This window comes from Anabrus simplex, chromosome 10 (assembly GCF_040414725.1).
Source record: "Anabrus simplex isolate iqAnaSimp1 chromosome 10, ASM4041472v1, whole genome shotgun sequence".
NCBI lineage: Eukaryota > Metazoa > Arthropoda > Insecta > Orthoptera > Tettigoniidae > Anabrus > Anabrus simplex.
Genome location: NC_090274.1, coordinates 13,035,389 through 13,057,271, shown reverse-complemented (window position 1 = coordinate 13,057,271; position 21,883 = coordinate 13,035,389). Strand labels below are relative to the sequence as shown.

Below are 21,883 nucleotides of genomic sequence, written 5' to 3'. Positions count from 1 at the left end.
AGGTAGATGTTCAATAGATTTGCAAATTCTTTGCAGTCATTTAAGAAAAAGCCAGGAAATCAGATAGGGAATCTGCCACCTGCCCTAAATGCAGATCAATGTTGAGTGATTGGTATTGACGGAGGAAACAAATTTTGGTCAATAGCATTAGGATGCAAAAGGCAACGGGAAACCACTGCATTCAAGATCCTCAAGGACATCCCCATAAATTCACATAGTGATTGCCCAGTACAATGCTAAATTATTTTCAGGAGTTTCTATTTCCCCAGTCGGATCTCCAGGAAGAAACGGTACGAACATTACGATGAATAATTGAATGTTTCATTGTCGAGATCACAGCTGGCTACATGGATCACAACCTTCGTATGGAGATGGCATGTTTAGAAGAAGAAAATACGTAGTTTCATGAAAAAACTTGTATCCTTTTTCCCGAGATGCTGTAACAGACAAAATTTAAAAGTGAGTCACTCATATGTGCCGAAGTGTAAAAACCAGATAATAGCTTGGTATCCAAAACTTAACAAACAGAAATACTAGCTTTAAGATGATGTACTTGTTATATTATTCTGCCTAGTGGCAGGTTCGTGTCTTCATACGGAGGATTTCTGACGCCAACGTTCCCTGTTTTCAGCTTCTTCCTTCAGTCTGCTGTACTTTCTCCCATCTTTCACGTCATCCAGATGTTGAATTCTTCTTCTTCCCCGTCCTGCAATTCCTTTGATCCTCCCTTCGATGACGTCGTGTATGAGCCCCCCGTGACTTAAGTATGTATCCGATCCAGTTGGCGTTCCTCTGAATGTATTCAGAATAGTTTTCCTCTCTCAATACATCGTCGTTTGTCACCCGATGTGTCGTCCGTCTCGTTGGCTGAATGGTCAGCGTACTGGCCTTCGGTTCAGAGGGTCCCGGGTTCGATTCCCGACCGGGTCGAGGATTTTAACCTTCATTGGTTAATTCCAGTGGCCCGGGGGCTGGGTGTTCGTGCTGTCCCCAACATCCCTGCAACTCACACACCACACATAACACTATCCTCCACCACAATAACACGCAGTGTCCTACAAATGGCAGATGCCGCCCACCCTCATCGGAGGGTCTGCCTTACAAGGGCTGCACTCGGCTAGAAATAGCCACACGAAATTATTATCTTCTCCCATCTCCTCCAACACCACATTTCAAAACTTTCTAGGTATTTTTTCTCCCTTTTTCTCATGGTCCGTACAGTGCTCACCAGTTTACTTGTTTTCAGGTTCTTCTACCCGCTGCCAAAGCTCACACAAGATGGCAGCAGAGTGATCATTTCCAAGCTGTTCTGCACAGATCCCAAGATGTTCTACTACCCGTCCGCAGCCAAGCTAGTCCTCATGGTGGCTGCAGTGAGCTTGCTGGAGGACCGCTGTTTGAGCCACACTATTGTCTTTGATCTGCAAGGAATAACCATGAGCCATCTCGCCACCGTGCAAATACCTCTGGCCAGGAAGTTCATCTACATTGGACAGGTGCAGTAGTACAGGCTTCACAAAATAATAAAAGTAGGAGCACCCAGAAGAAATGGTTGGATGTCAATGTAACTTCGTACACGCACACTTCATTGGCGGATATGTGAATTTTATTATTATACAATCTTCCTGCAAAAGCTGCAGGTTGCCCAAGGATAAAGAGTACCTTAACAACAATAATTGATATTATACAGTAGATAACGCGATCGTATGATGTTAAGTGTAGGCAAACGAGTGAGGTACGTCAAACATTTATTTGAGGTCCACAAACATGGTTCTTGAAGATCATGATGGACTTCTTGAGTGTGGTAATCGCGATGTTATTGATGAAAACTCTATTCAGCCCAAAGGTATTGCAGAAGTTGACAAAAATTGTAGGTAATGGTTCCTCGAGCACCTAACATCAAGCCGATTACAGAGATGGATGAGAGCTTATACTTTTGCTTAGACCGGTCCACTGTTTCTCCATAAATTCTTCTTTTTCCGCATCGACCTCTTCTGGCTGGTTTTCGTTGGTCTCAAATATAATTGTTGGATCAATGATGAAGCCTTCAGAACAGGATGGCTTAAAAGTAATAATGTCAATGCGTCGGTTGCTTCCTCTGTTGGAGAGACCGCGTACTTCTTCACAGACATTATAACCTTGTTAGCTATCATTGATCTGCCTACATTATGGCGTGAGGTGCGTAGTAATTCACCATGTGGACAGGCTCCCAGGACATGTGAAAGAGTTTCGAACTCTCTGTGGCAACGCCGACAGAGGCTGTTGCCCTGGGATCTGCCAGGTACAGTACGCACAGCAGAAACATTGGCATTCATTTTTATTGCATCACGCCATTCACTGCAAGACGACCGTTTATGAGTTGCAATTCTGTGTGACAGGTTGAACGGCCACCACAGTGCATGAGTTGTGTTTGTGTTTAGTGTTGTTATCAAGGCTGGTGAGGTATAAAAGGTACCTAAACAGAGTGAGAAGTTGAGTGGTCACTGTGCAGGACACGGAAATGTCTGACAGCACCCGGCAGAGTTTGAAAGAGGCCTCATTGCGAGTCTCCATTTGGCCGGCTCTTGGAATCGTGCAATATCCAGATGTGACAGTGGCCCGGTGTTGCACTGCATAGGAACTTGAGGGCAGGCATAATCGTTGTTAATGTTGCGGTCGACCACGTCTGACCACCACAAGAGAGGATCACCATACTGCGCACCAACCCCATCGTAACCCCTTCACATCTGCGCCTGCCAAGTAATGGACTCCCTGTAACATTCTGTGTCATCCCGCACTAGACAGGGAATTACAATCCCGTTAACACCACAACACAGACGGCTGTGTGTGGAGTGGTGCCGTAACCGGGAAGCGTGGATAGCATTCAGTGATGACTTGCGGTTCTACACTACCCCGGATGACCATCGTATGCAAGTATGGTAGCGGCCTACGGAGAGGTCCCATTCTTCCAATGTTTTGAAGAGGCACAGGGGAGTCATGGTGTGGGGAGTTACCGGATATGACTTCAGGTCACGGCTGTTAGTGATTAAGGGAACTTTTACGGCACAACGGTACGTTACGTACATCCTGCGTTCTCATGTGTTACCTCACATGCGGAAGTATTGTGATGCCATTTTTCAACAGGACAATGCTCGTCCACACATGGCTCGTGTCTCTATGAACTCTCTGCCTGATGTTGAGGTACTCCCGTAGCCAGCAAGATCCCCAGATCTGTCCCAGGTAGAACATGTGTGGGACCAGCTGGGATGTCAACTTCGTCCCATTTACAGTATGCAGGTTATCAAGGACCAATTACAACAGTTGTGAGCTAGCAATTGCTTTATGACATCTTTCCCATCAGGAATAGTGGATGCTTCCATCCCAGAGAGGGTGAACATTCTGTGCACAGTGCTCACCATTTTACTTGTTTTCAGGTTCTGCTATCCGCTGCCCAAGCTCACACCAGATGGCAGCAGAGTGCTCAAATTCAAGCTGTTCTGCACAGACCCCAAAGTGTTCCACTACCCATCCGCAGCCAAACTAGTCCTCATGGGGGCTGCTGTGAGCTTGCTGGAGGACCGCTGTTTGAGCCACACTATAGTCTTTGATCTACACTACCCCGGGTGACCATCGTAAGCAAGTATGGTAGCGACCAGGGGATATAAGTGGACTTGTGCTACCCAAGTTCTTTGTAAATTTGACTCTATTTCTAATCGCTGAAATACCCTCTCAACACGTGAAGTTCTATTTCGTTTTCTCCTCCCCTTCTGGGTGCTTCCATTTTTGTGTCAGGCACATTGCAAAAGTGCCCTCCGGCATTTTCAAGTAACATCCAATAAGTAATGGCCTGAAAGAGATATTTGTTATTTCTTTAACTTAACCACTACTAACATAAAATCTGAGCCTAATTCCTATATACCATGCTCAAATTTTGGACTACGGAGGTGTGAAAATATATTACACTCATTATTAAGTTTTGATATTTTCCATCGTAGCATTACTAATTACTGCCTGAACTAATAAAAAAAATCATACATCTTTTTTTCTGCTACTGCAGGGGATTGTTGTCTGTTTAAAGTACATTATAGGACACACGTTATATTTACTTTACGTTACATCAGTGATGTTATTCTGCGTAGTTTAGACTCCTATATCAATATCAAAGTCCATTGTTGGTATTTTTGAATTTCTCTTTTGAGTGAATTGCATGAAATAGAAAAACGTGAAGGTTTTTTACTAGTTGCTTTACGTCGCACTGACACAGATAGGTCTTATGGCAACGAGGGGATAGGAAAGGGCTAGGAATGGGAAGGAAGCAGTCGTGGCCTTAATTAAGGTACAGTCAATCAATCAATCAATACTGATCTGCATTTAGGGCAGTTGCCCAGGTGGCAGATTCCCTATCTGTTGCTTTCCTAGCCTTTTCCTAAATGATTTCAAAGAAATTGGAAATTCATTGAACATCTCCCTTGGTAAGTTATTCCAATCCCTAACTCCCCTTCCTATAAATGAATATTTGCCCCAGTTTGTCCTCCTGAATTCCAACTTTATCTTCATATTGTGATCTTTCCTACTTTTATAAACGCCATTCAAACTTATTCGTCTACTAATGTCATTCCACGCCATCTCTCCGCTGACAACTCGGAACATACCACTTACAAGTAACTATTCTCATTTTGGTTCCGTATTGAAGTTGACGTATGTCTCAAGTATTATTACTATATTGTAAGTCCACCTGTTCAATACAATTGTAAATGTCATTGATATCATATGTATTGTATTGAACAGGTGGACTTATAATATAGTAATAATACTTGAGACATACATACCACTTAGTCGAGCAGCTCTTCTTCTTTCTCCCAATTTTTCCCAGCCCAAACTTTGCAACATTTTTGTAACGCTACTCTTTTGGCGGAAATCGCCCAGAACAAATCGAGCTGCTTTTCTTTGGATTTTTTCCAGTTCTTGAATCAAGGAATCCTGGTGAGGGTCCCATACACTGGAACCATACTCTAGTTGGGGTCTTACCAGAGACTTATATGCACTCTCCTTTACATCCTTACTACAACCCCTAAACACCCTCATAACCATGTGCAGAGATCTGTACCCTTTATTTACAATCCCATTTATGTGATTACCCCAATGAAGATCTTTCCTTATATTAACACCTAGATACTTACAATGATCCCCAAAAGGAACTTTCACCCCATCAATGCAGTAATTAAAACTGAGAGGACTTTTCCTATTTGTGAAACTCACAACCTGACTTTTAACCCCGTTAATCATCATACCATTGCCTGCTGTCCATCTCACAACATTTTTGAGGTCACGCTGCAGTTGCTCACAATCTTGTACCTTATTTATCACTCCATAGAGAATAACATCATCCGCAAAAAGCCTTACCTCCGATTCCACTCCTTTACTCATATCATTTATATATATAAGAAAACATAAAGGTCCGATAATACTGCCTTGAGGAATTCCCCTCTTCATTATTACAGGGTCAAATAAAGCTTCACCTACTCTAATTCTCTGAGATCTATTTTCTAGAAATATAGCAACCCATTCAGTCACTCTTTTGTCTAGTCCAATTCCACTCATTTTTGCCAGTAGTCTCCCATGATCCACCCTATCAAATGCTTTAGATAGGTCAATTGCGATACAGTCCATTTGACCTCCAGAATCCAAGATATCTGCTATATCTTGCTGGAATCCTACAAGTTGAGCTTCAGTGGAATAACCTTTCCTAAAACCGAACTGCCTTCTATCGAACCAGTTATTAATTTCACAAACATGTCTAATATAATCAGAAAGAATGCCTTCCCAAAGATTACATACAATGCATGTCAAACTTACTGGCCTGTAATTTTCAGATTTATGTCTATAACCCTTGCCTTTATACACAGGGGCTAGTATAGCAACTCTCCATTCATCTGGTATAGCTCCTCTGACCAAACAATAATCAAATAAGTACCTCAGATATGGTACTATATCCCAACCCATTGTCTTTAGTATATCCCCAGAAATCTGATCAATTCCAGCCGCTTTTCTAGTTTTCAACTTTTGTATCTTATTGTAAATGTCATTGTTATCATATGTAAATTTTAATACTTTTTTGGCCTTAGTTTCCCTCTATCTCGACATTATCCTTGTAACCAACAATCTTTACATACTGCTGACTGAATACTTCTGCCTTTTGAAGATCGTCACATACACACTCCCCTTGTTCATTAATTATTCCTGGAATGTCCTTCTTGGAACCTGTTTCTGCCTTAAAATACCTATACATACCCTTCCATTTTTCACTAAAATTTGTATGACTGCCAATTGTGCTTGCCATCATGTTATCCTTAGCTGCCTTCTTTGCTAGATTCAATTTTCTAGTAAGTTCCTTCAATTTCTCCTTACTTCCACAGCCATTTCTAACTCTATTTCTTTCCAGTCTGCACCTCCTTCTTAGTCTCTTTTATTTCTCTATTATAATAAGGTGGGTCTTTACCATTCCTTACCACAGCCCCAGCATTTTCCTGGTGTGAAAATGGGAAACCACGGAAAACTATCTTCAGGGCTGCTGACAGTGGGGTTCCGACCCACTATCTTCCGGATGCGAGATCACAGCTGCGCGCTCCTAACCGCAAGGCCAACTCGCCCGTGAAGTGATTGTGTGATATTTTGCTTCAAGCCCACTTCAGTGCTGATATTATTCACTGTGCTTTGTACTATTTTTTTTTTTGCTATGGGCTTTACGTCGCACCGACACAGATAGGTCTTTTGGCGACGATGGGATGGGAAAGGCCTAGGAGTTGGAAGGAAGCGGCCGTGGCCTTAATTAAGGTACAGCCCCAGCATTTGCCTGGTGTGAAAATGGGAAACCACGGAAAACCATCTTCAGGGCTGCCGATAGTGGGATTCGAACCTACTATCTCCCGGATGCAAGCTCACAGCCGCGCGCCTCTACGCGCACGGCCAACTCGCCCGGTTTTGTACTATTTAGCCGGCCCCGTGGTGTAGGGGTAGCGTGCCTGCCACTTACCCGGAGACCCCGGGTTCGATTCCCGGCCAGGTCAGGGATTTTTACCTGGACCTGAGGGCTGGTTCGAGGTCTACTCAGCCTACGTGATTAGAATTGAGGAGCCATCTGACGTTGAGATAGCGGCCCCGGTCTAGAAAGCCAAGAATAACGGCCGAGAGGATTCGTTGTGCTGACCACACGACACCTCGCAATCTGCAGGCCTTCGGGCTGAGCAGCGGTCGCTTGGTAGGTCAAGGCCCTTCAAGGGCTGTAGTGCCATGGGGTTTGGGTTTGTACTATTTAATACCAAAATTTTAGTTAATCGGATTAGTATTTGACTGAACGACGGGGACTTTTAAGACACAAATTCGAGTGAGGGCAATTTCTAGGGAAATTTTTCTCTGTCGAGTCTAATGATTTTTACGCCTCTGTTTACATAAAATATGTTATATAGGCCTACTTCATAATATGCAAAAAAATGACATACAGCTTATTAAATGTAGTACCGTAATGATATAATACCTACGTAGAAATTAACAGAAATAATAACAATAAGAAAATCAACTGTCGTTCTAAGAGTCCATCCCATGGAGATATTTTGACCATGCTCGTTTAAACATTCCGGGGCATGATAATTCAAAGTTAGAATTAAATGCGTTCTTTCAGCACCTCCAATTACCGACTGTTTTCTGAAAAATCTCTGTCTTTCATCACAAATGGTGGTGGAAGTGATTATTGTTTTAAGAGGGAATAGAACTGGACAACCAACCTTTACTAACACTATCTATACCTGGTCTCAATTTCAGCTGTTGAAACATTCTTCTAATATCGCTGTGGGAGGGAGACAGAAATATATAAGCTCACCAGACACAAAATTAGGATCGTAAAATCTGTACAGATGACGCAGCGAACGAGTCCCGTGCTCAACCGCACGCGCACTGCCTCTATGTAAGCATAGGGGAGTAGCGATCAGTGAGACACTGATGTTTCAAACGGACAGTGTATGTCAACATGGGTAGGTGTAAGGATGTGACAGAGTGGCCGTGCCCGTGAAGTTGCTGGATTTGTTGATGTTTCGCAGCGGACTGTTCAGTGTGTCTACCAGCTGTGGTGTACTACACATGGCCACGAAACACGACGTCAGAATTGTGGTCTGGAAAAGATCCTGACTGAGAGGGATCGAGACGCGTTTCACGGCTTGTCAAACAAAATCGGTTCCAAACACGACAGGAATGACCGCAGACAGTGAATGAAGGTCCATCCCAACCTGTTAGCGAGAGAACATTGCGACGGGAACTGCATGCAATGAACAGTGGGAGTCTGTTACCTCGCAGGACGCCATTGCTCACATCGCGTCTTCAATGGCCTAGAAATCATGGAACGTGAACAGTAGCTGTCTGTCAGAATGTAATGTGGTCTGACGAATCATGTTTTTGCCTGTGTTCCAATGACGCACATCGTCGAGTGCACTGAAGGCCAAATGGAACATGTCATCCCGGATGTAAGGTCAGGTTCAAGCCGGAGATGGGTCTGTGATGCTTTGGGGATGTTTCTCGTACCATGGCTGGACCCGCTCGCTGAGGGAACCATTGATATGAATCAACAGGTTTATTTAAGTATTCTCAATGATCTAGTGTTGCCTTTCAGTCAACATCCGCATGATGAGTATCCTATTGATAGCCTGACTTTTCAAGATGACAACAGCAAAGTTCTTCGGGCTGGACGCATATGTGACTGGTTTTATGAACACTCCCCCTACCCTATTACATCTCGATTGGCCTGCAAAATCACCTGATTTGAACCCTAATGAAAACCCGTGAGACATGTTGTAACAGCGCGTAAAACGCCGACGTCAGCGTCCCCGCAATTTGGGGGAATTGCGCGATCAAATCCCCAGCCAGTGGCTTAACCTCGTTGCGATGTACCTGCACAACCTTCTGGACTCACTTCCTAACCGTATCCAGGTGGTTATCAAGTCCACACGTTATTAAATGATGCTTGTAATGATTTCTACAGGGGTGACTATAATTTTTTGTCCGGTGAGCTTGTGTGCGACTGTGTAAGTAATTTATTAAATTAATTTCCCAAAATCAAAGCTCTTAGAGTGCGTTTTCTCATCGATCGGCGGCGGGTGAGCGGTATCTCTCTGCCGTTGACTCATCACTCCCCACTCCACGGCATAGGAACAAGGATGACAATTCCCTTACTTTTTCATTTGACTTAGGACCTTTAACAAGTGTTTGTCTGTCGCTCCAACTGTTCTCGAGTTATGAAGTTTTAGTTCGGGTGTACAATTCTTATCATGTCTCTACACGTGTACAGAGTGCAGTGTGAAGGGCATTTGTGCACGACAGTTATGTGAAAACAGAATCTTGTAGGGTTGTGGTGGTGGTGATTATTGTTTTAAGAGGAAGTACAACTAGGCAACCATCCTCTATATAACACTAATCAGGTTGAAAAATGGAAGGGATCCGACACTTCGAAAAATGATGATATCGGCCAAAGGAAGACAAGGGCCACAAAGGCGTGAAAATGAAAGACTCCCTAGCCCTCGCAAACCTAATAGCATCGAGGTTGGAAAATAACAAGAGTTGACGAAGAGAGGTCGGATAGGATAGATGAAAGTGAGGAGCCTGGCACAAGTAAGTGGAAGCAATGCCAGGACTCAGCTGAGGGCCTCGTGGTCGCCAACCCACGCTCCAAAGTTCAGAGCCCCTGGGGCAATCTTGTAGGGAAGTCGTTAGACGATCGATAACACACTTTGCAGTTATACGCTCTCAACATCAATATAGCATGCAGTAACTCGTGGTCAAATTGAGAGGAACGGGTTCTTCACTCAATAAGAAGGAAAAGGTAAATTTAAAAAAGGCGTACTAATGAGGAGAAAGTAAACTATATCGCAGAAAAGAAGAAACAAGTTTGGGGCCGATGACCTAGCTGTTAAGCCCCTTTAAAAACAAGTATCATCATCATCATCATCATCAACAACAGAAACCAAATTTTCCTTTTTTGAAAATCAAATGATTCTAAATATGTTTCAGGGATATGGCCATCCAACCATACATTACATCACAGCCTGCACGGTTGTTAGGTAACATTGTCTGGATATCCATCCGTTCCTTACATCACAGCCTGTATGGTTGCTAGGTAACATTGTCTGGCCATCCATCCATACCTTACATCACAGCCTGCACGGTTGTTAGGTAACATTGTCTGGCCATCCATCCGTACCTTACATCACAGCCTGCACGGTTGCTAGGTAACATTGTCTGGCCATCCATCCATACCTTACATCACAGCCTGCACGGTTGTTAGGTAACATTGACCGTCCACCCATACCTTACATCACAGCCTATACGGTTGCTAGGTAACATTGTCTGGATATCCATCCGTACCTTACATCACAGCCTGTACGGTTGTTAGGTAACATTGTCTGGCCATCCATCCGTACCTTACATCACAGCCTACACGGTTGCTAGGTAACATTGTCTGGCCATCCATCCGTACATTACATCACAGCCTGTACGGTTGCTAGGTAACATTGTCTAGGCATCCACCCATACCGTACATCACAGCCTGCACGGTTACTAGGTAACATTGTCTGGCCATCCATCCGTACCTTACATCACAGCCTGCACGGTTACTAGATAGCATTATCTAGGTATCCACCCATACCTTACATCACAGCCTGCACGGTTGCTATGGTTACACTTCCTTCGCAGATTGTGTCGCGTCAGGTTACACAAATTTTCGGATGACTCCCAGGCATAAGATATATTATATCAAAATCCCTACGACGACTTGGACAAGAAACCGAAGTTCAGAAGAACTCAGCTTGACGAGCTACAAAACAGAAACCATACGAGGTAACTGCAGTGCGCGAACTACATCCACCTCATCATGATAAGCGGGTAAGTTGTTTGTAAATGGATGTTGCGAAGCGTTTATAACGAAATAATTGATTCACTCTTAATACTGTTCTTCGACGAAACATGGTTCTATTTGTGTGGGTATGTTTCGACGCAGAATAACCGATACGGGAGTGCAGGAATCCTTCATCGCACATACAATCTTCACAATTTTAATTGTCATGTCATGTCCAGTGGGGATGTTGCCGTGCTAGTTGCTATGCCGCGGTTGCGTGGTAAGTCAACGGCAGGCTGTTGCCGACCCATGAGAGAAACTCACTGTATTGTGACAGATGCACACCTGATTCCGATAATCACACCGACAGGTTCCTATGTTATTCATTGCTAGTGCCATAGTGGTGGGAGTACGCCACGAAACCATGCGAAATAAACAGACTTGAGCGTACAGCACATGAGATCATACTTCATTGGTTCTTATCCTCTTCCAGAACGCCTATCCAATACGGCAAAAGGCCGTGCACATAATTCACGCCCCGTCCTACGTCGAAACAATGTTATCCATCTTCAAACCCTTTCTGAAGAAGAAGCTGATCGACAGGGTACGTATTATTTATTTATTTATTTATTTATTTATTTATTTATTTATTTATTTATTTATTTATTTATTTATTTATTTATTTATTTATTTATTTATTTATTTATTTATTTATTTATTTATTGTGCACTGCACGATTTCTAATCCCAATTTCACTGGTAATTCTTTATATGTGTTTATTTTTCTATGAGTTTCTAACCAGTGTAATAAGGTAATATGTAAACTATTCTAATATTATACAGGATGACCCAAAGTTCGGTTAAAATTTGACAAGGCAATGTTTCACGGAATATTTGACGTAGAGAGGTAATAATTGACACACATTAATGACACCAAAATAAAGTAAATCTAGTTTCACTAACAGTGCCTTTTCTGGAAACGTCAACATGGCGCTATTGCAGGCGCATCTCATGTCCTCTCTCACGACAGCTCCTTTTATACCTTACACGGGTCTCACGCCGCATCACTGACGTGTTGCTGTCCAGCGCCACCTGTTCGCCTGTCTGTGCACTCGTTGTCGGTGTGAATAAAACCAAATACAACATAGACAATACTGGACCATAAGTAACGACTGGACACTTCCGCTTTCTCCCATTTTTTTTATTACTAAACTGTGAGATATGTTGACAGTGGCCCGACCTTAAGCATCAGGCGGCAAGATTGAAACTACACAAGTTGAATTTTAATACTGATAGAAATAATGAAACTTAATAATGATTTCGTTTTGTTTGAATTTATGGCTGAATGGTCAGAAGGTCACGGATTCGATTCCCGGCGGGTTCGTGGATTTTAATCACGTCTAATTCATTCTTCTGATTCGGGGACTGGGTGTTTATGTTTGTTGTAACACTTTCTCTTCATATTCAGACAACCCACTATACTTCCAACCATCACAGAAACATGCAATAGTAATTACTAGACCACACAGATTTTTAAGTGTTAAAATGGTATTTAGCTGCCTAAATAGGCTGTAAACAGGTTCCCAAATATTTTTAGGTAGCTTCAATTTTATGCATTTTAATAGGCATCAATTTATATACCACGTTTATTTTGCTAAATTGATAATAAGTCGTTAGGTGGAAATATATATAAAAAAAAAAAAGGTCCCCTCACCTCTTTGCTGCAAACGTCACAGAATATATCATCGGATGTGAAATGGGGAAACTCATGTAACTTTTTAATTAAGGGTGACTTGGATCCTGATACTTTAGGCATAATTCACACACTAAACGGGCGCGCAGAATGAAATGAGCTTTTTCAGTGGATACTGTCTCCAGGCTCGTGACAGACTGTGGAAGTGTTCGCTACAGGAGGTTCTTAAGGCTTTCCGGGGTGTGTGGTTTACAGTTTTCCGATTTTAAGATTTTGTTTAAGATACTGAAAACGAGTCAGCAAATATTGTACTTTATCTGAATATATTGAAAGCATGTTATTCGATTTAGGGATAAAAATAGGAATTATAGGAATATAGGCAAATACAGGTTCTAACGTCAATTCAGGCATTTTAGGCACTATGGAACCACCGTTTCTAACATTATAAATACATCAGACGTGTAAATACAACTTCATTTCAAGTTCTATCTTCAAGAACAAAATAGGCTTTTCCCTAAAATTACATCCCTCCACATAGTGTTGGCGTCAGGAAGGACATCCGGCCGCGAAATAGGGCTAAATCCAAATGTGCAACATAGGTCGCACCCACGACCCCACAGATCTGGTAAAAGCTGTAGAAAAAAATATTTTTTGTTTTATGTATTTTGTTTTAATTTCCTTCATGTAATTAATCTAAGATTACAATGCTTGTTGACAACTGAATGTTAAACTTAATGTGATGTGTACTCTAATATTTTAAATTTATTGGAATTTACTTACAATGTTTTATCTCGAGGAAAGCGGAAGAAAGATGTCGATAGATGAACAAGATCAAAGTTATTGCAGCCGAAAACATCACAAACCTTGCCAAACATGGTTCAGTGCTTGTATGATTGTAATTCCAAAAGGTTTTGTCACAGGGGAAATTAAACTTTCACGAAAACCTTCTTCTTAACGTAAATCCAAGATCAACATTTCACACTGCATAAGCTGATCGGTGTTGCAGTTTTAAGGTCATCCCGGTAGGTGCGCTGGCAATCAATGTCTTGCGATATCTCACAAAGTGTCACGTATTCTCTATAGTGTATTTGGTAAAACACATGTCGTGTCAAGGATATGTGGTTATTAGCACCTGACGTGTTGCTGTCCAGCGCCATCTGTTGGTCATTTTGTGTACTTGATTTAGGTGTCAATAAAACCAGATGCCATGCCAATCATGTGTGTCGGTTACTACCTCTCTACCTCCACTATTCCGGTAAGTGTTGCCTCGTCAAGTGTTAACGATATTTCGAGTCATCTTGTATTTATAATGAGAAACAGTATATGTTTTAAAGAAAAGTTCTAAAGGAATAAAGATAACTGGGAAAAGAATCCACAGTATTAGATTTGCCGATGGCATTTCCATAGTAACAGACTCCAAGAAGGAAATAGATAGAATATTCATTGTTCTATGTGATACATTGAAACATCAATCAATCAATCAATCAATCAATCAATCAATCAATCAATCAATCAATCAATCCATCAATCAATCAATCAATCACTACTGATCTGCATTTAGGGCAGTCGCCCAGGTGGCAGATTCCCTATCTGTTGTTTTCCTAGCCGTTTTTAAAATGATTTCAATGACATTGGAAAATTTTTGAATATTTCCCTTGGTAAGTTATTCCGATCCCTGACTCCCCTTCCTATAAACGAATATTTGCCCCAATTTGTCCTCTTGAATTCCAACTTTATCTTCATATTGTGATCTTTCCTACTTTTAAAGACACCACTCAAACTTATTCGTCTACTGATGTCCTCCCACGCCATCTCTCCTCTGACAGCTCGGAACATACCATTTAATCGAGCAGCTCGTCTCCTTTCTCCCAAATCTTCCCAGCCCAAACTTTGCAACATTTTTGTAACGCTACTCTTTTGTCGGAAATCACCCAGAACAAATCGAGCTGCTTTTTGGATTTTTTTCCAGTTCTTGAATCAAGTAATCCTGGTGAGGGTCCCATACACTGGAACCATACTCTAGTTGGAGTCTTACCAGAGACTTATATGCCCTCACGTTTACATCCTTACTACAACCCCTAAATACCCTCATAATCATGTGCAGAGATCTGTACCCTTCATTAACAATCATATTTATGTGATTACCCCAATGAAGGTCTTTTCTTATATCAACACCTAAATACTTATAATGATCCCCAAAAGGAACTTTCACCCCATCAACGCAGTAATTAAAACTGAGAGGACTTTTCCTAATTATGAAACTCACAACCTGACTTTTAACCCCGTTTATCATCATATCATTGCTTACTGTCCATCTCACAATATTATTGAGTTCACCCTCCAGCTGCTCACACTCTTATAACTTATTTATTACTCTGTACAGAATAACATCATCTGCGAACAGTCTTATCTCTGATTCCACTTCTTTACACATATCAGTGATATATATAAGAAAACATAAAGGTCCAATAATACTGCCTTGAGGAATTCCCCTCTTAATTATTACAGGGACGATAAAGCTTCGCCTACTCTAATTCTCTGAGTTCTATTTTCTAGAAATATAGCAACCCATTCAGTCACGAACTTAAATATCAATAATAAGGAAACCAATATTTTAGTTTGAGCAAATTGGCAGAGGAGTTATTACAAACATAAGAATAGGAAATTCCGAAGTAGAACAAGTGCAACATTTGTGTTAATTAGGAAGCATTATTTTGAAGATGCACCCAGGAAATTAGGAGAAGAATAGCTCTTGCTAAACAGGCCGTTCAAAATAAAATAAGTCTTTTAACAAATACCCTGTAAGTTTAGAAACAAGAAAGGCTTTTGTAATTTCCTTTGTCTGGAGTGTACTAGTTTACGGTTGTGAGAGTTGGACTGTTGGGAAAAAGGAAAGAGGTTCATTGAAAGCAACTGAAATGTGGATTTGGAGGAAAATGACGAGCACATGTTGGACTGATAAAAGACGAATCGAGATGTTGTGTATTCCTGATAGAGGATGGCTCCCTTACCGTGAGTTCTAAAAGCACACCATTTGCTATACAATTTTTCCGTAGCATTTCTCGTAACTTCCTTGCGCTAAGTTATTTATTATACATCAATAGAAAGGTCACCATCTCAGGATTACTACGAAACTAGTATTTATTTCATTAAGTCCTTTATTTGTGTAAAACAGTCAAATTACAATCTGTGACAATAAAGTTTGGTAAATAGTCTTGTACTCTCAACATAGATGAACAATGCACGACAATGACCTTACTGTCCTTCGAAATAGTTCCCTCCCATAACTATGCACTGCTGAAATTGGCGATACATCTCCTGGAAACTTTGCAAGAAGGCTTCCTTTGGGATGGTGCTCAAAAGCCTCATCACGTTTCGTTGAATGTCAGGAATATCGTCAACTCTCTTTCCTTTCAAAGCGAGTTTGAGTCGTGGAAATAAGGAGAAGTCTGGAGGAATGAGATCTGGCGAGTATGGGGGATGTTCAAGTTGCACCAGCCCCTATTTTTGCCATGAATTATTTGACGATATTGGCTATGTGTGGGCGAGCGTTGTAATGGACAAAAAAAAACCTTGAACCTTGTTGTGCTTACTGGGTCATACCCTGCGTAGACGTTTCATGAAACGGGTCAAAATTTCAATGTACCGTGCAGAGTTCAACGTCGTTCCCTCAGGTAGAAATTCCTTGTGGATAATGTCTTGACTATCGAAAAAGGCGATGAGCGTCATTTTGATGCGTGACTTTTCGGCTCTGAACTTTTTCCGACGAGGGGATCCCGGAGAATGCCATTCCATGCTTTGTCGTTTCGTTTCAGGGCCGTACCTGAGATAACAGGTTTCATCCTTAGTGACAGTACAATTCAATAAATTTGGTGTCGCATCCGCCGTTTCGACAAAATCCTGTGAAGCCTCTAAACGTGCCTGCTTCTGATCGTCAGTCAAGTGATGTGGCACAAGACGAGAACACGTTTTCCTCTTCCCTAACTTCTGGGTAACGATTTGTTGCACGGATTCACGGTTAATCTGCAGTTCATCCGCTATCATGCGCACAGTTAATCGTCGATCGTTCGTGATTTATGTCCTCACCTTCTCAATGTTTTCGTCACTGACGGTGGTCGCCGGTCTTCCGCTACGGGGGTTGTTAGAAACACATTCCCGGCCTCCTCGAAAACGGGCGAACCACTCGTACACACACTTCAAGGACAGTGCTTGATCTTCATAAACACGTACCAGCATCGCATGCGTTTCTTTCGGTGTCTTGCCAAGCTTATAACAAAACTGTACGTTGATCTTTTGGTCGTTCATGTTCCAGTTCGCAGTTCAGAACCAACGCACTAAACACGCACTGTGTCAAACAAGTCTTACACGGCACACACACGATGCTCAACTGAACAACATTGGGAGCAGGTGATCAAAACCTGCTGTTACGCAGGTGCAACGTTGTATGTAGCCAGTGTTGCCGGATCGACTGTTCTGACTTCATTCACCGAACTTTATTGTCACAGGTTGTATATATAGAGATGATTAGACAGGACATTTAATTTAAGTGGTAACATTTTATTGTATTGAACAGGTGGACAATATGTATGTAAATTCTCATTAGGAACTGTTAAATATAGTAAAGTTAATACGTAACCGTAGATGTAATTTATCACGTGTATGTTGTTATGCTCTGCCAACAGATACACATCCACTCGGGAGGTCTTGACTCCTTATTCGATGCACTTCCTCGCTCCATATTCCCTGTGGACTACGGAGGGGAAGAAATTTCCCTACGTGACATTCAAAGTAAGTTATTATTACAAGCCACGTTGACAGTAATGAATATGAATTATTATTCCACAAACTGTATTTGTACGACAGGGTGTAATGAAACCCCCGAGCAAAATTTCAGCCATGAGTTTTCATAATAAGAAAACCATGTTTAAAAAATGTTCTGACAGCACCGGGCCTGAAACACATATCTGCTGAATTATGCGTTTATGTAACAGTTATTGCACTCTAACACGTCCTAATTCTTTTTTCTTTTTCTTTCTTCCTTTCTTAATCCGTCTTCCTTTCTTCTTTAATCCATTTACCATCGAGGGTTGGTTTCTCCCTCGGGCTCAGCGAGGGATCCCACCTCTACCACGCTAAGGGCAGTGTCCTGGAGCTTGAGATTTTGGGTCGGGGATACAACTGGAAAGGAGGACAAGTACCTCGTCCAGGCTGCCTCACCTGCTATGCTGAACAGGGGCCTTATGGGGAGGGGGATGGGAAGATAGGAAGGTATAGACAAGGAAGAGGGAAGGAAGCGACCGTGGCCTTAAATTACGTACCATCCCGGCATTTGCCTGGAGGAGAAGTGAGAAACCAAGCAAAACTACTTCGAAGGTGGCTGAGGTGGGAATCGAACCCCTATCTTCTCAGCTGAGGTCCCGAGGCTGAGTGTACCCGGTTCCAGCACTCGTACCACTTTTAAAATTTCGTGGCAGAGCCTGAAATCGAACCCAAGCCTCCGGGGTTGGCAGCTAATCACGCTAAACACTACACCACAGGGGCGTACATTATTATACATGCCTATATACGTATTAAGTATAGACTGTTACGCCTTTCAGCGCTCAGTCTGCAAGCCACTGTGAATTTACTAACCGCTGCCACAATCCTCCATGTGTAACTAATTGTGTGGCCCCGTTTGGTTCATCTTTAAATCGTTAGAAACTGAGTCTAACCTTTGTCGTCTTCGTCTCCCTCTACTGATTATTATTATTATTATTACTATTATTATCATCATCATCATCGTTGTTGTTGTTGTTGTTCCGGGGTATTCTGTGGAACGCAGAGGTGAAAGAAGGTGCGGGCTTGAATGGGTCTATCTTTGACAGTCAGAAGACTCATTTAAAACTTTGAAAATACCGGGCGAGTTGGCCGTGCGCGTAGAGGCGCGCGGCTGTGAGCTTGCATCCGGGAGATAGTAGGTTCGAATCCCACTATCGGCAGCCCTGAAGATGGTTTTCCGTGGTTTCCCATTTTCACACCAGGCAAATGCTGGGGCCGTACCTTAATTAAGGCCACGGCCGCTTCCTTCCAATTCCTAGGCCTTTCCCATCGCATCGTCGCCATAAGACCTACCTGTGTCGGTGCGACGTAAAGCCCTTAGCAAAAAAAAAAAAAACTTTGAAAATAAAGGTTTATTTCTTTTGATTTCTTTTCAGAAAAAAAAAATTACAATCAACTCGCTTTGCGAGTACAGAATTTCAGTTACAGAACTAGTTAGTTAGATCAGGAAGAAAGTAGGTAACATTAAAAAACGTATACATTAGGAACCTGAGCTTATCGCTCTTTAAATTGACAATTATTCAACAAGAACACTGCGGCTCTTTTCTAACCCCTTCAGGGAGAAAGATCTCCCAAGTTTCTTTTACAGGATATTTAAACTTACACAATTATCAAGAGAACTTTTGCTCCAAATCATTACAAGTTACGGCCTTCCAAAGGCACCCAGTTAACCTTACACGAAAGAGCTTATATGATTTACAAATTCAACCAAGGAGACTACGCTCCCAGACCCTTACAGCTTACTAAGGGCAACCATTAACTTTCACACTTTCAGGCCTCTCTAGGCACAACCTACAATTACAAGACCATATCAATGAACTGTTACACAGGGGTATCTAGTGCCCATTCTACTGGGCCTTTATGGAAATCAACAGATTCAATTACTGGCCCCCAAAACTAAATGTATGCAGGCGGACACTTGCTTACTTGAGATCAAGAGGTTAAAACCCTACTTGCGCTTGTGGCCCTACGATGCAGAGGCTAATCCTAAATTACTGAGGTGACTAGATGGACAAGTTAAGTTACAATTTACAAGCTAAAACAGTTACAAAATCAAAGTCATCTCAAGAAGGGGAATTCGAGAGGGTAACGCACTCTCTATCCCCGGTTTTCAGTTTAAGTACTTATGACTTACTTGAACTTTTACATGAGAAGGAAAAAAGTTTACAGTTAAGAAATTGACATAGTTAAATATTGGAACCTTCCCCTCGAGTCAGCTTGCACAGATAACTAATAAGATAGAAAAATGGTGGCCATCACCTTAGCTGATGTTCTGCCTGTCGAAGACTGAGACCCCCGCCTCCTCTCTGAACACATACACTCAGTAACGCGACGATCAATAAGACAAGTTAGCTCGAAAAGGCGTCAGCTTTTATACATGAGAGGAAGGTTCGAGAAGGCTCTGGAGTAAAACCAGACACACCCTCTCACTTTATTGGCAGATAAAATAGGTACAAGAAGCGTTTGACTGGCTGAAAAATAAATACACAAAATTTCTGATTGGCCAGACTCCAAAGCTGGCGGGATGAGTAAGAAGTGTTGCAAACCTTGAAGTATCAAAATCAAGGAAAGTCAATTCAGTTCAGAAAACCTATAAACACAAAATTTCTTTAAATTTCTAGTTGTTCCACTTTGCACCAGAGTGCCTGACATCAGTTCTTTAATAGAGACATATATGGAGAAAAGTTCAAATTTTTTGAAATAGTTGTTGCAAACTGTGATAACTCCCCCCCCCCAAAAGACATTCAGTCAGTTTAGGAAACCTTAAAAGAACATATTACTGTATCACTTTAGTAATGACATCTGTTGATCAACGTCCCAACTTCTTGTATTAGTTGTTTCAATTTTTATGTGATAGATAGTGTTCTTGCAGGCGCTTCATTTAAATGCACAGGGTTGAAGTGTACCTCCCTGTACAATTATTATTATTATTATTATTATTATTATTATTATTATTATTATTATTATTATTATTATTATTATTATTATTATTATTATTGAAAGTTTAAGGAAGGAATACGGCTGTGTCAGAGTTCGAAGTGTCGCTTGAGCAGCATGTGAATAATTTGTGCCTGTCCACAGAGAAATGGCGGACGAAGCTGGTGGAGTACAGAAGTTGGTTCCTTGAGGACGACAAGAAGACGGTGGACGAGCGGAAGAGGCCGGGCAAACCTCGCACCCACTACGACATGTTCGGCTTTGAAGGATCATTCAGGCAGCTGAGTGTCGACTAGGCGCATTGATCTCCATCACCAACTGGTGGACGTACAATCAGAAAAATGAAGAATATCTGCCTAAAATTCTGAATATAATTGTTAAATAAATATGAGAATATTGGAGGGGATGTGCATTGTGGTGAGATATTTTCTTATCGTTATGAGAAGTGCGGCTGAACTCATTTAGTTGACTTTCTATTTTTTGCTTTCTTCTTCTCCCAGAATTTCTTCATCCTATCACTGAGTTTTTTTCCTGCGTTCTTCTCTCCAGGTGTTACTGGTTATTATTATTATTATTATTATTATTATTATTATTATTGTTGTTGTTGTTGTTGTTGTTGTTGTTGTTATTTTAGTTCCTTTGGGCCGCGTCCGCGTGAAGGCCATGGTGCTTTTGCTTTTTCTGTGCTGTTGTTGTTTTCGATTTTTGCCGCTTCTGGTGTTCTTAAAGGTAGGCAAATGAAATGTAGCGAATTTGTTGAATAAAAAATGACCGGTGAAAAAGGAAAAAAACTGTCTCACCCTACGTTTCCCCGACATGCACCCCTTATGAAGTGATAGGGCTCAAGAATGAACCATAGCTACTGCCAAAGAAAGGAAACTGTGTGCCCTGGCGAGGCCTGATGCATTCCCCTGGGTATAAAAGATTAATAAATGACAAATGAAATTATTTCAAACAGTGATGCTGATAAAAATATGAAGGAATCAGAAATAACATTTTGAACGCCAGCTTTGTCCAGCATAAACGCTATTTAAAGTGATCGTAGATTTAACCCCCGGAGCAGTGATGGGAAGCCTACGTTCCATCAGCGTAATGAAGAAGCTTTTTTAATTTTAACAATAACTGAAATTTACAGTTTTCCGTCGCAAATGTTCATTCTATCAGCGTTGTTTCATTGTGTCTTATTGAGTCGATCTCCGTTGAACTTAAAACAGCCGCTTAAGTATTACTTGAATGATTTGACATTATTTAACAAACCAAGTCTAGCAATACAGAAAGCGGCCATTCGGCCTTGTCATCCTTATGAAAACTAATGCCTATATACATGATTTAAATTTTCGGTATAACCTTGTCAGTGTCTTAAACCTAATATTTACATTGTATATTTACAAAGTAAGCACCGTTGAATGAACGGTTCAGTACTAAATGTCTAATCCAGTTGGAGGATGTATCACTAAAAAAGGACGTAAAGACCTGTACATCAGCATGTATTCCTTGCCAACGAAGTAGTCTGGAGACACATCAACAATGCAAGACATGTTCCCTGTGGAATTCCCAAACAAGACCTCTAGTTCCTAGAAT

At 41.6% G+C, this 21,883-nt stretch overlaps 1 protein-coding gene across 4 annotated transcripts in view; it reads left to right on the top strand.

The window, feature by feature from the left end:
* LOC136882276 (alpha-tocopherol transfer protein) overlaps positions 1-21,079 on the top strand; it is a 54,411-nt gene extending 33,332 nt beyond the window's left edge. Inside the window, exons 4-7 of one of the 4 annotated variants that reach the window (XM_067154827.2) lie at positions 1,247-1,496; positions 11,349-11,459; positions 17,230-17,335; positions 20,447-21,079. In XM_067154827.2, coding sequence (XP_067010928.2) covers positions 1,247-1,496; positions 11,349-11,459; positions 17,230-17,335; positions 20,447-20,598 — 619 coding nt within the window. In that variant the 3' untranslated portion in view covers positions 20,599-21,079. Of the gene's footprint in view, positions 1-1,246; positions 1,497-3,413; positions 3,914-11,348; positions 11,460-17,229; positions 17,336-20,446 lie in introns of those variants that run through there. The other 3 variants (XM_067154828.2, XM_067154829.2, XM_067154830.2) reach the window with 3 other exon arrangements.
* Positions 21,080-21,883: the final 804 nt, after the last annotated feature.